This window comes from Camelus dromedarius, chromosome 6 (genome assembly GCF_036321535.1).
Source record: "Camelus dromedarius isolate mCamDro1 chromosome 6, mCamDro1.pat, whole genome shotgun sequence".
NCBI classification, from domain to species: domain Eukaryota; kingdom Metazoa; phylum Chordata; class Mammalia; order Artiodactyla; family Camelidae; genus Camelus; species Camelus dromedarius.
The window spans coordinates 32,638,034-32,661,981 of record NC_087441.1 but is presented as its reverse complement, the minus strand read 5'-3'; the positions used below and the strand labels follow the sequence as shown (position 1 = coordinate 32,661,981).

The 23,948-nt window shown below is 38.9% G+C and overlaps 1 protein-coding gene across 6 annotated transcripts in view; it reads left to right on the top strand.

The window, feature by feature from the left end:
* Window positions 1-23,948, top strand: part of NCOA7 (nuclear receptor coactivator 7) — a 130,396-nt gene that overhangs the window by 56,296 nt on the left and 50,152 nt on the right. For all 6 annotated transcript variants that reach the window (XM_031456270.2, XM_031456269.2, XM_031456273.2 and 3 more), the window contains exons 3-5: window positions 3,392-3,612; window positions 20,298-20,377; window positions 23,567-23,674. In XM_031456270.2, coding sequence (XP_031312130.1) covers window positions 3,392-3,612; window positions 20,298-20,377; window positions 23,567-23,674 — 409 coding nt within the window. The remainder of the gene's footprint in view (window positions 1-3,391; window positions 3,613-20,297; window positions 20,378-23,566; window positions 23,675-23,948) is intronic.

Here is a 23,948-nt window from a genome sequence, read left to right as displayed (position 1 = left end):
AAGTACACATGATGTTAACATGTTAAGAGCCAAGAGACTCTAAAGCAAGCCCTTTAGTATTCCTTTGTGGAAAGGTACCTAGAAGAAGCCCAGACTCATGATGGTGAATCATTGTCTCATTCTTCTGCCCTTGGGGGAGGTCTGGATAGTGTAATGGCCCTACCTTCGCATTGTCTCCCCCAAACAGTGATTCCTTCTTTAGTGTTGGCATTTCATTTGATTTGAGTGTTATTCTTTTACTTTTCTGCATTTTCCAGATTTTCTAGCATTAATATGTATTATAAGAATAATCAATTTTATTGGGGAAAAAACAGTCCAGTCAGAGAGATGATGAAAGCCTGAAATGATTCCATGGGAACAGAGATCAAGAAGAGAAGATAAATTTGAGACCAAGAGGTTTAGGAAATAGAACTGACGGGACTTGTGAGAGGAGACTGAGCAATAAACACTTGTTTTATGTAATGTGATCTATTTTAAAGAAAGGCAAATGTAGCATCACAAAGGTTTTTTTTTTTTTTTTTTAAATAAGCACCTCTCCCCACAGGGGTTTTTTTGGTTTTTGTTTTTTTGCCATCATAGCAATCAAATGTTAAATATGTCTTATTATTTTCAGTCACTCACCTGTTAAGATGATTTGCCACGTATTTTTTAGTTCACCATATAAAATATGTACATTTGGGGTCATTAAAAAAGCTTAGGTGAAACAAGGGGAGTTTATTTTCCTGTATAACTTTTTGTTTTCAGTTTGCCTTAATTTAGTGATAACAAACCCTTCTGTGAGACTGTCTTACAATGATAGAGATTGACTTAGAGAACAGAAGGGAAGGCCCAAGAGATAAAAGCCCTAAAAAAGAATGTTTGAAGAGCACTGACTATACCACATTCATCAGATTGGCAGTTACTCCCCCTTAGAAAAGGTGTCAGAAATGTATTTCCATGCTTTGAGGGAGGATTTTACAGCAGGCTTCCAGAACTCCAGCCTGATTTCCAGTTACAAGATCAGCATGTTCCACTCATATTGATAACCTCCAGAGAAACAAATTCTCATGATTCTCTAGTCAAAACAAAAGATGTGGGTGATTGTAAAATTACTGAAGTGTTAAATTCTACTCTGCTGTTAAACAAGCTTGGCATTGCTGTTTTCTAGCATTTTTTTTTCTGAAATAACCACGATGTTTGGCTATATGTGAGGACAATAACTGTGTGGAAAAGGGGAAAAGTGAAAGAAACAGTGTGTCACAGTGTGTCCCGTTTTGTTATTTCCACGTGTGAAAATCAGTCTTTAATGAGATGTCCCAAACAGTGCTACTGTTCATCAGAACATGTGCCCTAAGTCTGAGTGCGTTTAATTATTGTGGGGACAGTGAAATGAGGACATTTAAATCAACTTACAGTGGAAAAATTCAGAAGATTAAGAAGCAACAACATCTCTCAGGCTGCTCAGAACGAATTTTTGAGCTCTCTTCTCTCCTCCCGGGAAGGAATCACTGTTGGAAGTGGGCAGTAAAGTTCATCACCAGCATGTTTTCCTTAAACCAGTACGTCAGGACAAGATCAGCATGTCGTCTGGATGTAGCAATCCGTGCTCTGCATAGACCTCCCGAAGCAAAGGGCTGGTCTCTGTGTGATACGTAGGTTACTGCATGTTCATTTCAGCCTCATGCAGAAATCGTGGTCGAGAGAGAAATTATTTTAAAGGAGCATTATCTGACTCAGTTTTGCAAAGAGCCACTTAGTCTTTTACCAGGGAGGGAAAAAAAAACAGTTTAAAATCTGAGAGTAGAAAATAAAAATGTGTTTACAAGGATGTAATGCCTTTTTACGAGTTTCCTGTTTTGTTTAGTTTATGGTTTTGTTTGGTTTTTGACAAGTAAACATAAAGAGGTAGCAAAACTAAGAGCTGGGGGAATATATTCAACTATGATTTTTCCTCCAGCAGTCTTTTCTCCTAGGTTGTGTACTCATTTATTAGCCAATGAAAATCTAAGAACTTGGATGCTGAGTGTTCAGTGACTAACAGCCTAGTTGAAGTGTTTTGTTAGAACGTGGGGCTTTATCTCAAAGCTAAGTGTGTTATATATCTTACCATGCTTAGTTCTCATGTCATCAGATGACTGTATTTGGGTATATTCTACTGTTTCTGTTTCTGTTTGTGTGTGTTCTGTTGTTGACGTATTATTTCAATTGATCCTAATAAAAGACCCTGTTAGATAGTTAAACCTCAGTGAGGGATCTCTTTAGATTGTTTAATTGATTTGTCCATCATCAGAGAGTAACGCAGCATAAAATCAAATATTAGTCCCTGTACAGTCCTACTTGTTTGTTTATATGTATGTATGTTTATTTGTTTATTTAATGGTTATCTCCTTTTTCTCCCCAAACCTGTCCTTATCCATTGCCCAACATCAAATTGGATGGATGCTCAAGAGAGCAAAGGAAATAGATGTGTGAGAGAAAGCTGACTGCCTAAATGGAAGGTGGTGGGGAGTGGAAGGGAAGGATCCTAATTTTAAAATATTTATGTGGGCAGACTGCCACATATAGTCGAGGCCAAGGCCCTTATTCTTTGCATTCTGGGAAGGTAAAAACGTTCTTAAAAAGCTTAGTGAGTATAGACTGACACATCAATTAATTGGAGTGATACATCAATTGGAAAATATTTTGAGTTATTGGATTATGATGAATTATGTATGATAAACTTCCTCTCTTAAATATCTTTGACTCAGGAGTGAAGAATTAAAAACATCAAGTATGTTAACTAATGTATCTGTCAGCAGTTATGTTGGTAATCATAGTAACTATATTGTCATTATGGCATTTTCTATCTCAGGAAATATGGCTGCCTCTTCAGTACCACGATCATACGTATAAAGGAAAAGAATTACTCAGACCTGAACCAGTTCACACCTTGCCAAACCTTTATACTCAGTGTGTGAGCCAATTATACAAGATTTGTTTTTATAAATGTGCTTGCCCATCAGTCTGAAGGTACCCTTGAAATCAGCAACACTTCTTTAAAAAAAAAAATGTAACTCACCAAAAAACATGTCTTTAAAGCAGGGTAGCTGTGTATCTTGATAAAAAATATTCAACATTTTGTAGCCTACAGAGAGTCTAGTTTTTCCTCAGGACTAAAGCATTTCCCAGTCATTTTTTGAGATGTAAGTACTGAGGATATAAAATTGAGGAAAGGCCACAGATCTCCACATAAGAATTTTTAAGTGATTAGAAAAGAAAAAAAACAGGAAAGTATAATTGATGATAATATAAAGAAAGTGTTTTCAATATCAGCTAATTAGTTTCTTAAAGCCCAGTTGCATGAAATTAATATAATTTTTCCTAGCAAATCATTTATCCAATGTTTTTCCCTTTTTTTCCTCCTCATTCCTAGATTGAAAAAGAAAAAGCAAGCCAAACAAAATGCAGAAGCAGCCTCAGCTATGGCTACAAGGACTCACACTGGAAAAGAAGTTCCTAATACAGTCATTTTAGAACAAGACAAGTGCAACGTTGCTGTGGAAGAGGAATATGTAACTGATGAGAAAAAAAAGAGAAAAAGTAGTCAGTTAAAGGAGATCAGGCGTACAGAGCTCAAGAGATATTATAGTATTGGTGAGTATCAGTGGCCATTCTGCAGCATTTTCATTTTAAAAATCTAATAATTTTTAAAAGATCATGATTTGTAACTGATGATGATAGTAATAATAGTAACAGTTTACTGAGCAGCTGCCATGTGCCGCCAGCCCTTGTATTATATACGTGATCTTATATAAAGGGAATGACAATGAAATAATGTTGGTGTGTCTTGTTTAATTTTATGTTCCCAGCATGTAACACAGTGCCTAGCACCTAGCTTGTGCTCATAAACATTTATTGAATGGTCACTTTCCCTATATGAGAAGTATTTTTCTTACTGTATATAGGCGTATACCTAACAGTGTTGATAGAAATGGCCTGCCCTGTGTGGTATCAGCTGGGCAATAAGAAATGGACAATAGGACGTGGCCTAGCATCCATTAGTTTAAAAAAAAAAAAAGATGACAATGATGATGATGACTTTGGAACTATAGTTAAGGGGGACCTTAAAATGAGTCCACAGTGCGATAGGTTTCTGAGGTTAGACCCTGCATCCGAAGCTGCATTAGCACAGGTGGCATGTCCGGCATGACGGAGGTGATAGTCTGCTCTGCTTGGACTGTCCATCTCATCCCTACTGCTCCTGTCACGTGCAGGCCTGGAGTATGTTCAAAAGAGAAGGCAGAGAAAGGGAACCAGGAGTTGAACCTTGACGTGTCATCCAGGGTACAGAATGCTCAAGATTGCTAGGCTCAGAGGGAGAAGACTGAGGAAGTCTCTGAGAGTAAACTGCATTACAGAATGTGGAACGTGGGCTGGTAGCAAGGACTTGTTCCCCACGGCCCCAGACCTGGCCCAGTTAATGCCAAAGTTACCAGGAGACAGATCTTGTCTCTGTGTCTAACATACCTTTTCTCCTAGTGCTGATCAAAGATAAAAGGGGTGCCACTGGGATGGGTATAAGTGTGGTTTTGCTGACATCGCTCCAGCCGAGGCAGAAGAGGTATCTGCAGCAGAAAGCCTGTGGTTTGTAGCATTCTAGTGGTTTCCTGTGATTGTGTCATGTAGTACATAGCTTCGTGGATGCCTTTAATCTGAAGCCATTCAGCATTTTATTAAAAAAAAAAGTCAACCTATTTGAAAGAGACTTCTGTGTGATTAATAACATTCCTTTTAAAATTTAAAGTGTTGGGCATTATCCCTTGCTTGCTAAAAGGGAAAGAGGAGTAAGGAAAATTGCATTTCACATCTTTTACATAGGATTTGTACACATTGGACGTTTGAAAATGTGTGGTTTTTACAGTTGCACAGTTTAAAATGTCATCTTTTTTCATCCTTACTTTAAATGCTGTTGCTTTCGAAGCATGTTAAAGTGGAGACAGTTTGTTCTGGAGGGTTTCCCTGATAGCGGCTGGTGGATCCTGTACGTTGAGTTTTCTTTTCTCATGAGGCTGTACTAACTGCAGGTACTGCATTAGGATAGCTTTTTAAAGGACTGCACTCTGTTGCATGTGTAAAGTTTTGAGTCTGTGACAATACCCTTCACTTTACTCTTTACTTAACAACTCTCACTTGACTTCACAAAATCACCTCAGTCATCGCTTTTCCAGGAGGCCCTTCCTGTCCCTGTACCAGTTAGATGTCCCTTCTGCATTGTCATCATGGATTTATTTATCTGCTTCTGTCTTTACAGGCTGTCATGGCTAGGACCCTGGGTTATTTAGCTTTGGGTAGGATCTGCATTATAGGTGCTCTTTAAATGTGCATTTAATGGATGAATTAATACAGAGATGAATGAATACTTTGATTTGTTTGAGTTTCATGAAAATTCTGGAAGGTTATAGGTGACAGTGTAGTAGTTGGGTCGGAATTATCCTGTGATTTTATTTGGTGACAGTAAGTAAAGAGATGCCATCATAGCTTTTCATCTTCTCTCAAGAATGGCTGTAATAACAACTGGTTTGAGAGTTTGGGGCATTTCCTCAGGAGAATCTAGTGCTTATAGAAAATTGCTACGTGGGCCACTGAACCCTGGGGTTCCTTGTCCCTTTTCACATCTGACTGAAGCTGACAAACACCCGTGTTGGCAGGTTTGCTTGATCTCATTGGCTGACCTGGCATATTCCCTAGGTCCCCACCCCAGCATGTTGTCCTGCACCACTAGGTGGAGCGTTAGACCTCAAGTCGAAAGTAATCCCAGTTGAAGTTCTTTTGGTGGCTCTAGTCTGGGGAGGAGAGATGATGCCAAAATGGGAGGATCTTGTCAGCCACATTAAGGATTTGGACTTTATCCTGTGTCAGTGATTGCCATTGAGGAAGCATCATTAACTCTATTTTAAGATGATAAATCCAAGGACAGTGAATGGAGCTGAGCCTGAAGGCAAGTTGTGCTGGTTGGAGACTGGGGCAGAGGAGAAGGGGCACCTAAGGAGAGATTTTGTTCACAGAATCAGCAGTAGCTGGTGACCAATGTAGTGTGTGAGGGAGAAAAAGAAGAGAGTCAAGAATTGACAAACTAGAAAACTCAAGAAGAAAGAAGGAAAATTTTGAATTTATGTTTGGAGATGTTTTAGAGGTGCCAGGTAAATGTCTAGAGGAGCCTAGAAATTTCAGGGGAGAGGCCAGGAAATTGCTACTTGAAGGTGTGAGGTAAATGCATGCATGTAAAAGTAATCCAGGAAATGCACAGAAAGTCAAAACAAAAAGTTAATGGATGACAAACGGAAGGATCTGTAACAGTATGTTGATTATTGTTTTCTCTGGTTACAGAAATTGCAGGGGAGTTTTGTTTCCTTCACTTTTTACATATTACACATTGAAAAATTATTTTACTATTAATTTGAAAATTATAGAGAAGTGAATAATATAATAGAACAAACCCAAGGGCTTTGAAAAAGAACATTAGACAAATATTAAATTCTATAATCAATATAAAAGAGATTAATTTCTCTTTGTAGGTATCTATTTCCACATCTACAACATTACCTCCCTGATCTAAGGAAGCACATTTTGACAAAATAATGTTTTTACTTGTTAAGTTAGATTTATCTGTGCCTCATTTAAGCCTTGGGTAATAATTTGTTACTTTCTCCTGACACTTAGAAGAACACAACAGCTAAGATATCGATGAAAGATGTTATGGAGAGATTGAGTCACTAGAATTGCCTCGTAACGAAATGGTACCAATTCTCAAAGTGTTTTGTTTTTGAGAAGGGAAGAAGGAGAAAGGAAGTGGAGTAATTACATTGGGGCAGATGCCATCAGATAAATCTAGATCTAGCACCTAGTGTACACTGGCACACGGTAAGCATCCAAATAAAAGCTTCTAGAATAAGTGAACTCAACCCTCAGTGCTGTACAGGGCTCTGTATTCTCTTACTCTATGTATTTGTATAAACTCTTAAGGAATTGTTTGATAATAATGCATCTTAATGTATTTTTCAAAATAAGCTACTAAGTAAGTTATGGTTAAATTTGACTCAAGTGTGTAAGAATGTTTACATATGTATCGAATAAGTGTTTGGTCCATATTGCATATCAAAATATGTTAAATGGCATGAATTATGTCAAAACTTTCTTTTATACTAAAGGAATACATTATTCCTTAATCTTAGAATAGTATGCATCTTTACTTCTGTGAAAGTAGAGAGAGGAATGGGGATTTTATAAATGCAGATTACAACTCAATGGGAAGTTCTTTAACTGAGGCACGGGTATATAGGTGTAAGACCTGAAAGAGTTGGAGACATTTTAAAAAGGTAGGAGACAAGCCTACCTTGGAATAAAATGTATTCCTAGGCTTTTGTAGTGTTTTAATATAAAAGATTAATACTAAGAATCCTGGATAGTAAAGTAGGTATTTTAAGAGAATTGGGAGGTGATTTTAACAAACAGAAAACACTTAAGTAGGAATATGGCCAGTTCTGTGGCTATTACAGTAAAGATTTATTTAGGGAAAACCTTTGTAGTATAAAGAACGAATTTAGCTTTTCAGTATTAAATTTGTAATGTCTGTATTAACCATTTCGATTCATAGTTTTTCCTTCTGCATTTAAAAGAACTTAATAAGAGTGAAATAACTGAAACTTTCCACTTTTTCTTTGTTAAACATTTTTGGGGTTTGCTACAGGATGAAAGTAACCAACTACTGATTATTTCCCACGATGGCAACCCTGACACTTGTCCTCACACAGATTACTTTTTCCTAGGGTATTTTTTAACCACATGTGTGAAGACTTCCTATCTGTCTTTTGTCTTTGTTTCACATAGGAAGTTCTGAAAGCCAAAGTTACGCTATTTTGATAAATTAATTCCCAAACATAAAAGTAGGTCAAGCCACAAACATACAGTAGCATGACTCTTCTGTTCAAACACAGTGATCATTCTTTAGAGCTCAAATTAAAGGATTAAAATGTACTTTGATGTGGAAAGAAGATATCAGGAACCTAATTCATATTTTTTTATAATCAAGCAGAATATAAAGACTTGAGGGATTTGGGTATTAAGCAAGTTGAAATTATTAGGATGGCAATAATTGGGTCTGTGCTTCTAGGGGCTATCAAGGAAGTCAGATTACTGTTTAAAGTGAAGTCATACCATGAAAGCCTGGGTGGTGAGCAGGTCCAAGTGCCCCTGGAACACACAGGATTGTCCCAGAAAGAATGCAAGCGTTAAACGAGAAGATAACAGATGTGAGAGTTATACGTGAGGAGGCTGGGAATTAAGGGTGTTCTTGGCAAGGAGGTCAGAGCAATGGTATTCGAATAGAAGCAGGAATCAGACGTAGTATAAGAATACTTTCATGAGCTGAAACTCAAACCTGACTTTTGAAGTCAGAAGAGCTCATCATATTTCAGCAGAATTAAGGGGGAAACTCTGCACTTAGATAAATGGTGGCAGATGTTTACAGATTATAGATAAATGGTAAAACAACAACAACAAACAGGCAAGGAAAAATACTTAAAAAAAAATGGCCTACAAAGGAGCAAAGAAGAGAGGCGCAGACTTCTCCACAGCATGAACACCAGAGGAGTTAAATCTTCAGAACTCTGAAATGAAAGTTGTTTTTCAGACTCAGAGACAACAGCACATCCTCAGACATAGCTAAGGAGTCAGGAAGCATACTTTTTGTGTCATACTTGTCCTGAAACAAAGTTATTGAGAGGGAGTGAGGTTCTTTTCTGAGACACACGTCAAAATGTAGTCCTCACGAATGGAAAAATTATTTTATAAAAGACTTTGTGGTCAACATTGCAGTAAGTAAACATAAAATTAGAAATACATAGTCATTGTAAATATGGTTATAAACATGAGTATAAAAAGGCATCATAATTCTTTTTTTCTAGCTTTATTGATATTTAATTGACATAACATTGTGGAAGGTTAAGGTATACATACAGTGTGTTGATTTGATACACGTATATATTGCAACATGATTACCACCATAGGGTTAGCTAACACCTTCATCTGGTCACATACTTACCATTTCTTTTATGTGGTGAGAATGTTTAAGATCTACTCTCTTAGCAACTTTTAAGTATATCATATAGTATTTTTAACTTTGATCACCATGCTGTTCATGAGATCCTCAGAATTCATTCATCTTATAGCTGGAAGTTTGTACTTTGACCAACATATCTCCATCACCTCCATCCCTTGCCCGACCCCGATCCTCATAACTTGGCTATGATTGTACCGGGTTTCCCTCAAGGAACACTCTTTCCTTTTCCTATCACACCTTTAGCCCTGCCATTAACACAGTATATTGTAATCCATTCTAGTCACTGAACCAAGCAGCTGTGTCTTTAAAAACCTGCTGTACTAAGAGTTCAAATTCAGAATCTAGTCCTGTTAGGATCATGGGTCTGCATCATGGAAATCTTACTTCCTATGGTCTGTCCTGTGATATCACGTTTGTGTTGTGAGAAGTCCCAACTGTAAGAGAAACACCCAAACATAATTTGAGCTGAGGGAAGACTAAACAGATTCGACTAACAGATTAGACCAAAGTCTAACAGATTAGACTAAAGTCAGTGATTTTTCAGTTTGAGTGACTTTGAAAAATCAAATTATAAGTGAACTGGGAAGCGTGTAAGGAGAGAAACACTTCCTGGTTGATGGTGGGAGAGGAAGGTGGATCTATTTGGAAGGCAGTTTGGCCATTTTTATCGGGGGCTTTACTTTTGTGCACCCTTTGACCCAGCAGTTCTGTTTGCAGAAACTGACCCTAAGGAAATGGTCCTGAGCGTAGTAGATGTAACAACAGCAACTATCATTGCATTGTCTAAAATAGTGGGAAGAATAAATATAACATAAATAACTTAAAGTGGAATAATATGTGCCATTTTTTAATGATGAAGAAAATCAGTTAATGACATGGGGCATTGCCACAAAACATTGTTACAGTAGAGAAGCAGGTTGGCAATACTCTGAATGGGAGTAAAATGGGTGGTTGGTTTGTTCTTCTTTTGTTCAATTGTATTTTTAAGTGACCATATATCGTTTGGATTCATATAGAATTATTTTTCATATTTCATACATTTTCTCCTAAAGTTTAAATTTTCTCAGTGAAGCCCTTGATCCGTTTGTGAAAAGAAAAAGCCATTTTGGAAGAGTTTTCGGAGGGTGGGAAAGAGAGTGGGGGAGAGGAGAAGGAGAATCAGGCAGGAAGAAGAGCAGAAAGAACCTTTTCTGGGCAGGTGTCTCCCATGGGCGAGATGCTGTATTTCATTGTTTGATTTTCTACTCATCACCATCTACTGCAGGCAGTAGTAGCCTGTGTTGTAAATGAGAAAACCTTTAGAAGCCAAAAAGCTTGTGGAAGGTCCCACTGTGGGTCAGCATGAAGCAGGGTTCAAGCCCAGCTTTCTGGTACCGAAGCCTGAGTGAAGCCTTTGTCTAACATTCTGCTTCCCCTGAATCCTCGGAGAGAAAAATAAGGCAAAAGTTAAATATAGTTTTAGTGTCTTCTCCACTGATCCCAAGACATTGTTGTATCTTAGTAAGGAAGAAAAATTTGACTATACAAGGAATTTCCTTTCCCCTGGGCTATAATGAGTGATGATAAGATTGGAAGTTCTCTCTGGGCTTAGCTGCTTGACCCAGTCACATATATAGTTAACATTCAGAACACTCACTGGTTTTACGACTAAATCAAATGCTGACAGAACGACTGAAATAATCTGGTTCTTCGGATTTTTCTTTTTTTTTTTTTGATGTAAAGCGTTACTTAATTTTTTTCTCATTTTTCAGTTTTATTAGGTAGAATTGTTACAATTTGACTACACATATACAATATATTGCATGTAAATACATACACAATATACTATACTCATTTTTTTGAGTTTACATATATGTACTGTTCATTGTTTCTAAGAACGTTTAGAGCTTTAGCTTTTTAAACTTACAGTTACCAAAGGAATAAAGCCAACCACAAAACAGGAATTAATTCAAAAAGAAAGATACACCCCGCTATTAACAGCAACATTCTTTATAATTGCCAAGATATGGAAGCATCCTAAGTGCACATCAGTAGATGAATGGATAAAGATGCAGCATATATATATAATGGAATACAACTCACCGATAAGAAAAAAGGATGTTTTGCCATCTGCAGCCCTTCATTCACTTTTTTTTTTCTTTTCACTTCAAAAACCAGAATTTTATAACTGGCATAAACATTTCCATTGCGTCAAAAACAACAAAATACCTAGAAATAAACTTAACCAGGGAGGTTACCTGTACCCTTTGTTCCTCAGAATTATCATGAGACTAGTTCGTTCATTCCACGAACAGCTGAGTGCTTGCTCAGAGCTGAGGGTGGTACTGGGCTCCATGACAGACAACTCCTTTACCTTTCCTGCATTCTTGGTTTCCTTTCAGTGCGACTCATTTTAGTCAGGGACTGTAGTGCCTGTGACATGCTTGAAGGAAGGAAAATAACATCTACTGAATGATGTTTGTGTCAGCAAAGGAGGAGAGCGTGGAATTCACTCTGAGTACAAAGTTCTTCCTCACGTTTCCACCCTCTCTAGGCTCAGGAGAGGAAGGCGCCTCATGATACAACTGTTTAAAATTTTATTGTTGATAGCTTATGATCAGGTGTTCCAGAAGTTACGCTTAGAATGTGTACTATTGAATATTTTAATTGCATTCCTGGCAGGAGTCAGGCCGATAATATGGGAAGTGTGTATCACTAACAGAGAAGATGGTTATTTCTTTCAGCAAAGACAAGTCCTGTATTTTCTTCAGAGACATTTATGACTTGACTTTTACTGTTAAATCTTTGATCCATCTGCATTGATTTGAGAGTGATCAGGGTTTTTCTCCAAATGTTAGCTAGTGTTCACTAACATCATTTAATAATGATCCCTAGGGTTTCCTGAGCCCTTTCTTTGCACGTTGTGGGGTGCTTCACCTGAATCGAGTTGCCTTATCTAATCCTTGCAGTAACTCTCTGTGGAAGTCCGTTGGGATTCCCATTGTACGCTCTGGGAAACTGTCTTTGTTGTCCAGGGTTGCACAGGGAGCCGGGGCAGACAAGGACTCGCTCATTTCCCTGATGCCAGACCCTCCCTCCAAACATGAAGTTAAATGACATTTAGCCTTTTCATACTGATTTCTAAAGCCACTTTTCTTTTACATGAAATTCCTTCAATATAGCTCTGATTTTTAGTTATTTCACCAGTGTTTAGTTGCTTTGGCTTTATAATTATGTGTTTTATTAATTTAATTTTTTGTTGTTGTTGAGGGAGTAGAAATTAGGTTTATTTATTTACTTATTTTTTAATGGAGATACTGGGAATTGAACCCAGGACGTGGTGCATGCTAAGCACACGCTCTACCACTGAACTATATACACTTCCCCTTTATAATTATGTGTTTTAACATCAATACAGTGTATCTACCCTTTCTCTTTTAAAAATCATTCTGGATAGTCTTTTTTTTTTTTGGCTTTTTTATTTTATTATTTTTTTAAATTGAAGTATAATCAGTTACAGTGTGTCAATTTCTGGTGTAGATAGTCTTACGTATTTATGCTTCTGGTTAAACCTGTTTATCAATTTGACATGTTTCCCTTCTCCAAATTTAAAAAAAATTTTTTGACTTAAATTGCATTTAATTTAAACCTTAAATTTGAAGAGAAAGTGAAATATTCATGAGATTTCCTATTTAGGAACATTCTTTGTACCTCCCTCTTTATTCAGGCTTCTGTTTATATATTTCAAAGAACCTTTAAAATTTTCTTCATGTATCTCTTGCCATTATCTTGCTATATTTATTCCTATTTTCTAGTTTGATACCATTATGCCTGGGACTTTTTCAGATATATTTCTGTCATAAGTATACAGGACTGTTACATCTGGTCACCCTATTGAACAATTTTATGATTGCTGGATGTTTTTATGATGTTGGTTTTAATTTAGGTATATAATTAATTCATCTGTTAATAATCAAATTTTCATTTCTTTCTTTTCAGTATTAAACTCTTTTATGTGTTGCCTGGACTAGAGATTCCAGAACAAAGTTGAGTATAAACCATAATAGTAGGAATTCCTGTATTTATTTTGGTTAGTGTTTTACTTTTTGTATTTGCTTTCAGTTTCTGCTGTAAGAGCTCATCTCAGGTTACTCAGGTATGCTTTAGGAGGGTTTAGAATAGTGCTTATAATGGTTGATTTCTAAAGAGACCACTGAGGTGCAAGTGGATGCCTGGAGTCCATTCTGCAACAAGCTGCCTTTCAGGCCTGTAGGAGGGGCCCCCGTGAATGGCAGGGCTCCCTCTTACTCCTCCAGGTTTCCACGCTGTCTCCTTGTATTTGAAGTGCTTCTGCTTTCATCTCCACTACCAAGTTTATTTTTATTACCTTAAATACTTATGGTTTAGCCTTGCATCACATTAGGTTAGCCTTTTTGTTGTAATTTAGTGGAGTGGGAGATACTATGTCCAGAAGCCTTAAGAGCTTTTGCTGGGAGGTCTCTCAGGCACTTGTCTTGCACAGAACAACAGGAATAAAAAGCATGAGTGGAGCTCATGCAGTGCCCGTGGGTATCTCCCACTGCGCACCCTGGAATCCTCCTTTTATAAGGCTGGGCTGGGGGCCCCACTAGTGCCTTTGTTCAGGCTGCATTTAGGTAATTAATGAGCCACTGCAGTCCTGGAAGTGATACCAGAAAGTCATTCGGTTTTCATTCTTACGGGGAAATTGCGTTTGATGCATACCCTTTGGGGCTCCAGTGCCCTTTCAGAAGCACATTTCTAATGAATATCAAAGAGGGACTAAATGTTCATCATATTACAGAAGTTAACTCCCATTCTTAGTTTTCTAACAGTTGAATTTTTTTATTTTGTTCTTTTAAAAAATATAATAATGGCTGTTTAATTTCATTAGATACTTTTTTGACATGTACCAAAGTAATCAGATGTGGTTTTTCTCCTTTAAACAATTTATAATCATCTATCATATCAATATTGTTATCACTCCTGTATTTCTGGAGTGAAACCTTTTTGCCTATGGTATAATTCTTTTAACACCCTACTCTATTCAAATTGTTATTTACTTATGTTGACTGTATTATTATTAATAGCACTTCTTAAACACTTACTCTGTGCCAGGCTCTGATATAAACGCAGTATCCATTATCTCGTTTAATCTTTTGAACAACATTGTGAAATCTTCATTTTACAGATAAGGAATGGAGGCACAAAGATTTCAAGTGACATGGTTAACATCATACAGCTGTGAGGGTTGCTAGGCGAATCCAGCTCATTTTGACCCCAAAGCCAAATTATAATCAGAAAAATGTTTGATGACATAAGGGAAATGACACATGACTTGACTTTGGTTAATATCATCAAATTGTCATAACCAAATGTATCTATTCCCAGTATAGGGATATGTCTGTCATTGGAAACAAATTTTCCTGTTTACAAATCAAGGTTCCCCTTTCTTAGAAAGATCTAGAGACATAGACAGTTGTTGCCTCTCTAATCTCCCTTTTTGGCTGCCATGGAAGCCATCTTTCCTCATGGACAAGTGTGCTGTGGGTCCTGTGCTGTGAGCCTCGTGCACGCTGTTCAGATGGTCCTAAGATAGGGGTAGAAGGAAGGGAGAGAACTGATCATTCAAGAAGAGTAAGGGAAGAGGGGGAACATACACCCAGTAAGTGTAGGGCCAGTGCAGAGTTGGTCCTGGTATAATCTGAAAACCTGATAATTTTCTAAGTTGTTTGTGCTTGTTCAGATAGTTGGCAACAGAGAAAAAAAAGACTCATACTGTCTTTTCTGTCCTTCCTCTATGTAAAGATTATGGAATCAAGAGCCAGGGAATTCACAGGTGTCTCTTGTTTCTGTTTTCAGTACGATAATAGATAATGTCCACCATCCTGACTTCGCTCAGTCCCCAGTGGTCGGTGACAGGAGCCAGGTGTCATTCCTGCAGGTTTTTCTCAGAACTGAGACATCTAGCCAGAGCTGCATTCTTTAACACCCCCTTCCCCAGCACACTCATACTCACCTGAGCTCACTACTTAAATAGATACCCTCTTTGGATCTGACCCTCTTTTGTTTTTTTCCCATAAACCTGTTCTCCATCTGTGGTAGGCAGAATAATGTCACCACCCTTCCCACCCGCCAAGTCCATGTTCTAATCTCCAAACCCTGTTAGGTTACACAGCAAAAGTGAATTAAGGTTGTAGATGGAATTAAGGTTGTTGGTCAGCTGACCTGAAGGAGGCGTGCATCCTGGATTATCCAGGTGCACCCAGTAGAAACACGAGGCTTCTTAAAAGTGAAAGAAGGCAGCGGAAGAGAGAGACCTAGAGAAATGGCAGCCGGGGAGGATGCGGCTCCGTGTTACTGGCTTTGCAGGCGGAGGAAGGGACCTTGAAGCAAGGAAAGCAGGCTACTTCTAGGAGTTGGAACAGGAAAGGAAATCGGTCTTCCTGTAGAGCCCCCAGAAGGAACGGCCTGCTGATGCTGTGAGTTTTTGCCCTGCAATCTCTAACTGTAAGATAGTACAGACGTGTTTTTTAATTTGGAGCCATTACAGCATGGTAACGTTTTACAGTAGCAACGGGAAACAAATACATCAGGCCATTCTCCTGACTCTGCCATCTCAGTGCCCCTCACTTCAGCTGCCCTGCTTGCATGTCCTAACCCCACAGGTGGCCACTGCAGCAGGGGATTTGCTTACTCCTTCCATGGTCTGTCACCCTGGTGTTGAGACCCACCCCTGGGTGAACCCCGATTGCTTCTTTCTTGTTCATATTTTTGAAGCCTTATTGACCATAGTAACTCTTCTAAATTTCACAACTCCTTAAGCCCCCAGTCCTGTCTTCACCCCATTACATTTTAGCAGATGACCGTGTACTTACTTTACTGATAGCGTTAGCACCATCTGTCTTGAGGTCCTCTACTTTTCACGTCAGGAACTCTGACCTCCCAGTTGCCCATTCCCAGTTTTCCATCTCTCATCCTCTGGGCAACATTTGACAGTGTCTGTACAAGATTCCTTTAGCTTTTTTCCCATGGCCTTTGTGACACTGCACTCACTTTCTTGTCTTTTCAATCTCCCCACCCCGCAGTCAGCCACGCTTCTTTTTATTCCCCAAATCTTAGCCTTCCTTAGGTTCTGTTCTGAAACCTCAGCTCGTCTCTTAAAATTTATTCCCTTAACAGTTGTAACCTCCTCTAAGACATCACAGATCTCCTGGAAAGGATTCCTTTACATCCAACCTTCGTGACTTTCCAGGCCCTGAACTTTTCTCCTGAACATCAGCTTCTTTCAGTCCCAATGCACGGAGAGAGAGGAGTGTTTCCATAAACGTATCCAGGATACCCTCAGATGCAGGAGCCAGGAGCCTTGTGTTCCAGACATTCCCAGCCTTCCTGTGGGGTGGGAAGGGAGGAGGCAGGATTTGTGGGCACAGTACCAGCGCCACCTGGGGTGAGGTTAATGTAGGCTTTCCCCCTTCCCCGTTTCATTCCTCTAGGATTTTGGTCACAGTTACATTTCCTTATTGGAAAAGCTGGCTCTGAAAACTTTTGAGAGGTGGAGTAAATAGGAGGTTCCATGGCTTTGCTCTGAATGGCTCCTGAGGATCACCCGGCCAATTTTCCCCTCTGGCAGCAGATACTTTTACATCACTCACTCCAGGTTTTTGTAAGCAGGGGGAGGATCTGAATTTGAGTAGGCATAAAGGGTCTGAGGAGGCCTGCAGCTGGAATTAGAGGTGTTAGGTGTCATTGGAAGATAATTCCATCCTGCCTTTCCCAAGGCAGCTTGGGTTCCTTCCCAGCTGTCTCCAGTGCTCTGTGGACCATGTGCTGTAGAGTTCGTCCAGGTGTCCAGGGCTTTGCTCATTGTTGGCCATCTTTAAAACTTATTGCAAAGAATATTAGGGTGGAGTATGAAACCTTACCTTGTGCTATAATGATGGGAAGACAGTTAGGTCCGTAGAATGTGCCAGTTACTTCTCTGCTTCCTGTACTGAGTCAACTGTGAAACATAGGATTCGGTTGGTGCTTTCATTCGCTCATATGACTTTCCTGGTGTGATGTTTTGTCAGTGAAAATGTTGCCTATAGTCAAGCTTGTCAGGCTTATTGATCTATATTGGAAAGTTCATCATTAAAAAGTCTACAAATAATGAATGCTGGAGAGGGTGTGGAGAAAAGGGAACCCTCCTACACTGTTGGTGGGAATGTAAATTGGTGCAGCCACTATGGAAAACAGTATGGAGTTTCCTTTAAAAACTAAAAATGTAGTTACCATATCATCCAGAAATCCCATTCCTGGGCATATGTCCATAAGAGAATGAAATTCTAATTCGAAAAGATACATATGCACTCCAGTGTTCATAGCAGCACTATTTACAATAGCCAAGACATGGAAGCAACCTAAATGTCCATCAATGGATGAACAGATAAAGAAGATGTAGTGTATACATATACAATGGAATAGTACTTAGCCAGAAAAAGAATGAAATAATGCCATTTGCAGCAACATGGATCGACCTAGATATTGTCATACTAAGTGACGTTAAGTCAGATAGAGAAAGACAAAAGCACAGGATACACTTATGTGGAATCTAAATTATGATTCGGATGAACATATAAAACAGACACAGACTCACAGACATAGAAAACAAACTTATGGTTACCAAAGGGGAAAGTGCGGGGAGGGGTAAATTAGGAGTTTGGGATTAGCAGGTACAAACTACTATATATATAAAATAAACATCAAGGTCCTACTGTACAGCACAGGGAACTATATTCAGTACCTTGTAGTAAGCCATAAGGGAAAAGAATATGAAAAAATATATATATAACTGAATCACTTCTGTACACCAGAAACTAACACAACATTATAAATCAACTATACTTTAATAAAAATTTTGAAAGTTCATGCAAGCATATGTAATGGGTATCATATTAGGGCACAAGACATTCAAAGAGGTCACAGTCCTGACCTCAAGTATTTCAGAATGTTAGACTCTGGAGGAAAGATTTTTTTTTTCAGTAATATTACCATGTTTGCTATTTTTCCGGCCTACCCACTCATGCCAAAGAAAAGTAAGTTAATTTTTGTACTAATTCAGGTGTACACAGTATGTTTATCTTGAAAGGATCGGCCAGCACCTGGTTTTCTTGGACAGCTGAACAATATGGAAGCTCTCGTGACTGGCTTACAACAGTGGCCCGATTGGAACCTGAGATAATTATGCACAGCCAATGGAAGGGCATGGGCTGAAGCTGCCCCAGTGGGAAGCAGCAGCCTACGCTCTAGAAATAGGAAGCATCTGCAGAAGAATATGAAGAGACTGTGCTGAGCGCACGAGGACCTACAGTGACTGCTGTTCATGGTGACAGCGAGAAGGGCAGGAGTGTGGGACAAAGAGTAGAGCTGGGATAGTAAAAGGAATGAATGCTGGTTAGGTCGTTGGTAATGGAAGATGTTATGATTGGGTTTTTCAATAGGCTGTGTAAATTTCCTGATCTGCAGAATTTGGGGATCTAAAAAACACCGTCAGTGCTTTCATCTTCCCGAAGTAATTCAGGTGTGGTCCCCTGAAGGGAGGGAAGTCATTGTTTATAGTCTACAGGGGTTTTTAGTGTTTCTCTGGTTCTACAAATGACTGGAAGATGACTCTAATAGCATCTATTATTTTTCTCTTGGTTCTTAATTTTAAACAATATAGAGAAAATATTTAAAAGACAGATAAATCCCATGTGACTTAACTCTTTTCATGTTTCTGTACTACCTTCCAGTTCTCACGCAGTACACCTGTATTTGTACACCTGTTGGTCTGTGTGTGGAGTGTGGGGGTTGTAGGACCTCAGGGGTAGAGGGGTGCACTCATCACACTTCTGAGTTCATGGTGGGTCCTCACTGGTCAGAGTTGGGCTCCTTAGGCTCCTTTACTCAAAAATCCCCTTTTATCCTCGTTCCCCATCCCTGTTCCTCTCCCTGCTCCACTCCATTCTGTTATGTGCAGTGTGTATGGGCTTTTATTTGGATGTGGCCTTGAAAAATGTTTGTAGTTGTTCTGTGTGCCTCTCTTTTAAATAGATAGAATGATACCGTCACGTACATCCCATTCTGTTTCTCTCGACGTGAACATATTGCAGTGTGTGCTTCTGGCTTGTTACTGCTGATCACTGCCTAGATCCCCAGAGCATGTTTTGCTTGCCTGCCCACTCCCCACTGCTGCAGAGAACGTGGCTACGTCCACCCTCGGGCGGGTCACTTTATGGCACCTCCTGGGACAGGATGCATGTCTGTGAGTTAGGTTGCTGAGTCAAATGGGCCATGTGGACTGAATTGGCTGGAATGGCTATACCAGGTTATGTTCCTAGTAGCCGTTCTCATCTTGGCTGACATCTTGCTTTCTGATGTTTGCCATGCTAATTGGTGTAAAATGAAACCTTGCCTTCTTTTGAATTTTTTCTGATCTCATACAAGTTAGAGTATCTTTTCATAGTTAAGTGACAAGAAGTAGAAAATTGACTTAAGTATGTATCTGTTGAAATATGTCTTTCTGGTTTTCAGTATATGGGTTGATAAATATATTAAAATATAGTTAATCCTAACAGTTGGGTTGAATCATATGCAGCTGCCATACTATTAGGTTGACCAGTTTTTGACCTTTTAAAAACAGCAAAATCTATGGTCCAGCTTTATATGTTGTTGGACACAGAGGTCTTTCCAAGTTTTCATTATTGTAAGTAACATTTCAGTAACCATCCGCTGTGTGTAGCATTTTTCGTCTTTTGAATTTTTCCTTAGGATAACTTCCTAAGGGAAAGATGACTGAGTTAAAGAATGAACTTGTCTATGGCTCTTGTTGCGTATTGGCTAATCACATTCTGAAAAGGGCTGTACCGATTTACATAATGCATCCTTTACCTCGTGACCGTACTTATCCTATTTTAACTTCATCACTATACATTATCATATAAACTACCGAATAATACCTTAATAACTATGCAGCTTAACTTCATTGTTTGTGCTGTTTGATTACAGTTAACGTTAGTCATTTATTCAAGTGTTCATTGATGAACAACATGTTTTTATGAGTAGGTCTATTTGTACCTTTAGGCCATTTTTCTTTTGGTGTCTTTTTTTAGAAAGTCAACTTGAAAGTGGGTTTAATATCTTGTATATTACCCTGTTCTCAATTCCTGAAAATGAAATCATTTATATACATTTTATTCTTCAGATGACAATCAAAACAAAGCACATGATAAAAAAGAGAAGAAGATGGTGGTTCAGAAGCCCCATGGTACTATGGAATACACTGTAAGTATGAACAGTAGTATGAATTGTTTTTGTTACACAGCTAGATTTATATGATGTTTCTCCCTGACACATCGTGCCCCTTAGCTACCTTCTTGTTGTGTACCTATTAAATAGTGAAGCTTCTTAAGACCTGTTCTAGGTCATTTCCATTCCTTCCATATTTTCTCCTTGGGAAAACTCATATAAACCTGTTACTTGAATTACCTTCAATATGCCAATGATGACCAATTTTAGGTCTCCATCCCGGACATGCTTTCTGAATTCTAAAACCATAGATTCAGTTGTCTCCTCAACACACTCACTTAGACCTTTATACTCGATCTTTTTTGAAGAAGTAATGGCTTCATCATCCATACATGTCTACAAATTAGAACCTTATCTGTAACCTCATCTTTCCACTACTTTCCACATTCATTCTTCTCTTCTGCGACCATCCAGCAAGTCTAGGCTGGACCCCTTCATTTCATTCATAGTCATGTTCCTTTACATAATTTATCTCAGTTTAACATTATTGATTCACTAGTGTGATTGGTATTTTAATGTCTCTCTTGTGGAGACAGACTGGATCCCTTTCTGGTCACCATGCTATTTCTGGTGCTTGCAGGGTGTAGGGCTCCATGTGGTTGAATCGGTAGGTGAACAGTGCGATGCGTGTGCCCATGACTGCACCTCCACATCGTGTGCTCATCCCTCTCACTGTGCCGTGAACTCCTGGCGGACAGGAGCTGTGCTCCTTGTCCTAGGCCTGGCACAAAGTGGCCCTCAGTTACAGATCCGTTTTAGTCCGCTTTGAACTCGCATTGTTGAGGCGTGTTCTCCGACTTTTAGGAAGAAATTAAGTGCTGTTGCCATTGCCTGGTTGTGTTCTCCTTGTGTGTGTTCATCTTCTACTCATTATTTGTGTTCCACGCCAGGCTCTATACAAAGCAAGCAGCCAGACCTGCCCCTCCCTGGCATTTCTTCTGGAATGGTGCATCTCCTCCAAGTCTCTGGGTGGAGTCGCCTTGAAGAGCCCTGGCACTGGCATTTCGTGCTCAGTGCTCTGTGAACATCCCTCGGCATCTTTCTATGGTATATAGGCCTGGTCCTTTCCAGACAGGATTTGGGGTGACTCTGTATCTTACGTTACCACTGTCTACAGTGTCTTGTTGATCCCCGTAACACCTAGCCAGTGCCTTATGTCATACTCCTATTAGGTGCTGAAGCAGTGTTGGACTATTTATCACTAATAACAATATTAATACTAAAGCCATGTATCTGACCGGCAGTGAGATTCACAAACTCCCCCAAAGAAATGAGAAGTGTTTGCTAGGAAATACTTCACACAGCATACACTAAAACAGTGCAGTGAGGGTAAAAATCAACCCCAATTAATTCATATAAACAGATGATCAAATGAGTAATGCAGATCTGTCCACCTGTTTGATTTATGTTATGGAGATTAGCTTTAGTTGGCAAGTTTTTTGTGTACTCGTCATTGGAAATAAAAGGTGATCTGTAATTTCCTGTTTTGAGGACCATGGCCAGAACCACTGACTAGATTGCTTCTTTTGCTCCAGAGCTATGGGTGTTCAAGCATTCTATTTAATTTCAAACATTCAATAATACCAGTATCCCTCCCAGGGTCTGGAGCTTGGTTCTGTATGTATGTCTTAATCTTGGTGTAATAATTCGAGATTGTTAGTTTTTCTCCTTCTTTGAACCCCCTTTACATAATGTCTTCTAATTTTTGCATTAAAAATATGAAGCAAATTTATTGATCACTTGCTGTGAAGTAACTGCTCTGAAGTAGAAATTACAATTATGTTGCCTCTATTTGATGGATGAATAAACTGAGATACAGAGAAGTTAAGCAGATGACCCAAGGATGCACAGCTGACAAGCGGCAGATTTGGAATTCAGATGCAACAGTCTGGCTCTACTCTGTATTGTCAGTCTATATCTTACACTGACTCTAAACCGAGAAAACGCCTAGATTTGAATTATTATATAAATATATAATATTTGAAAAAATACATATATTTAAAATTTTTTTTCATTTTTACTAGAGAAGATTTTGCTCGGTAGAGGTAGGAGCATGTAAGTTTTCAATGATTTTTAATAAAAGGATGTATGTATTTATATCTTGTTCCAGAAATGCTTTGTGGTAATTTTAGCACAGTCTGTATGAACTTCATCAGCCTGAGACAGTTCGTCTAGTTGGTGGGTTTTTGATACTTAAGGGCAGTGGGTGATAGGTTGAAATCTACATCTGTATCTTTTCATCGGTCCATAACCTCCTGCAGCCACCTCAAATTCCCAGCTGTAATTCAGGATTCCCCTGGTGGATCCAGTTCTGCTCACAGGGACAGCCACCCATGTTGACGCAGGGACATATTTGGGACCTTCTTAGTGTCATTCACCAGAGTGACCTCCCACTAACAAGTTCCACCCAGTGACCCTGGATAGGGAGTCTGTCCTGGCTGCTGACCTGACCCGAGAGAGCAGACTTCTTTTTGGATGGAGTTTTTTACTGGGAAGCCTCACGTCTTCTCACTGCTCTCTTTATTCCTGCTCCACCTCTGTTAGAGAAGCAAAGAAACACACACACCTGAGACCCAGATCACAAGTTCTGTAGATTTAGAGAATAACACCAGTTTGGCTGACCATGGGAAATCATCATTTTGATGTCAGTGAACAATTATTGGTAGCCAGTCTTAAGTTCTTTTAGATTTCCCTGCCTTGCACTGTATTCATTCATCAGATATTTAAGTGCCTTCTGTGTGTCAGGCACTGTGGGGAAAATGGATATTAACAGGCCACAGTCCAGGAGCCTACAGTGCAGTGAAGAGATAGGCAAATAGAATAATGCAAGGAGAAAGGCGCCCCATTTCCCCTATGGTTGGGACTGGGTGTATGTTTTATTTCTTCTCTTCTTACAGCTTTAGATTATTCCTTGTGACCTAAGTTGTGCCAGAGTAAGTTTAGAAATCTGTTAGTGGACAGTGAAACTTGAAGATAAGGAAGACCAGAAATGAATAATAATTAAGACTTTTTTGTTAAGAATTCAGAATGCATTCACTTTTTTTCATCATACATTTGGACGTGTTACTTTTTTATTCACTCATATCATAAATAGATTAATGTTGACTGTCGAAGTTTTTGTTTGTTTTTGCTTTATAATGAATCTTTTTTGCTTGATTATTCTAGGCTGGAAGCCAGGACACTCTAAACTCCATAGCCCTGAAATTTAACATCACTCCCAATAAATTAGTGGAACTGAATAAGCTTTTCACACATACTATTGTTCCAGGCCAGGTAATGATTTTCTTGTTGAATTTTACTTTAGAAATTTTACATTTATTTTTTCTTGCCATTTTTAATGACTCACTCTTAGTGTCATGGGATTATCATAAGTGATAATGTGTGTTAGTTCAGTCTGTTTTTTTTAGATCCAAGGATTCTGAAAGCATCCTGGTACCTGGGAACTGTTGAGAGACGAATGCTTTGCAAATGATTAACGCAGTTTACTTAACTATCGTTAGTTGTAGATATTTCCATAAAGAAAAGTTAAAATGTAACTTTTTCTCCT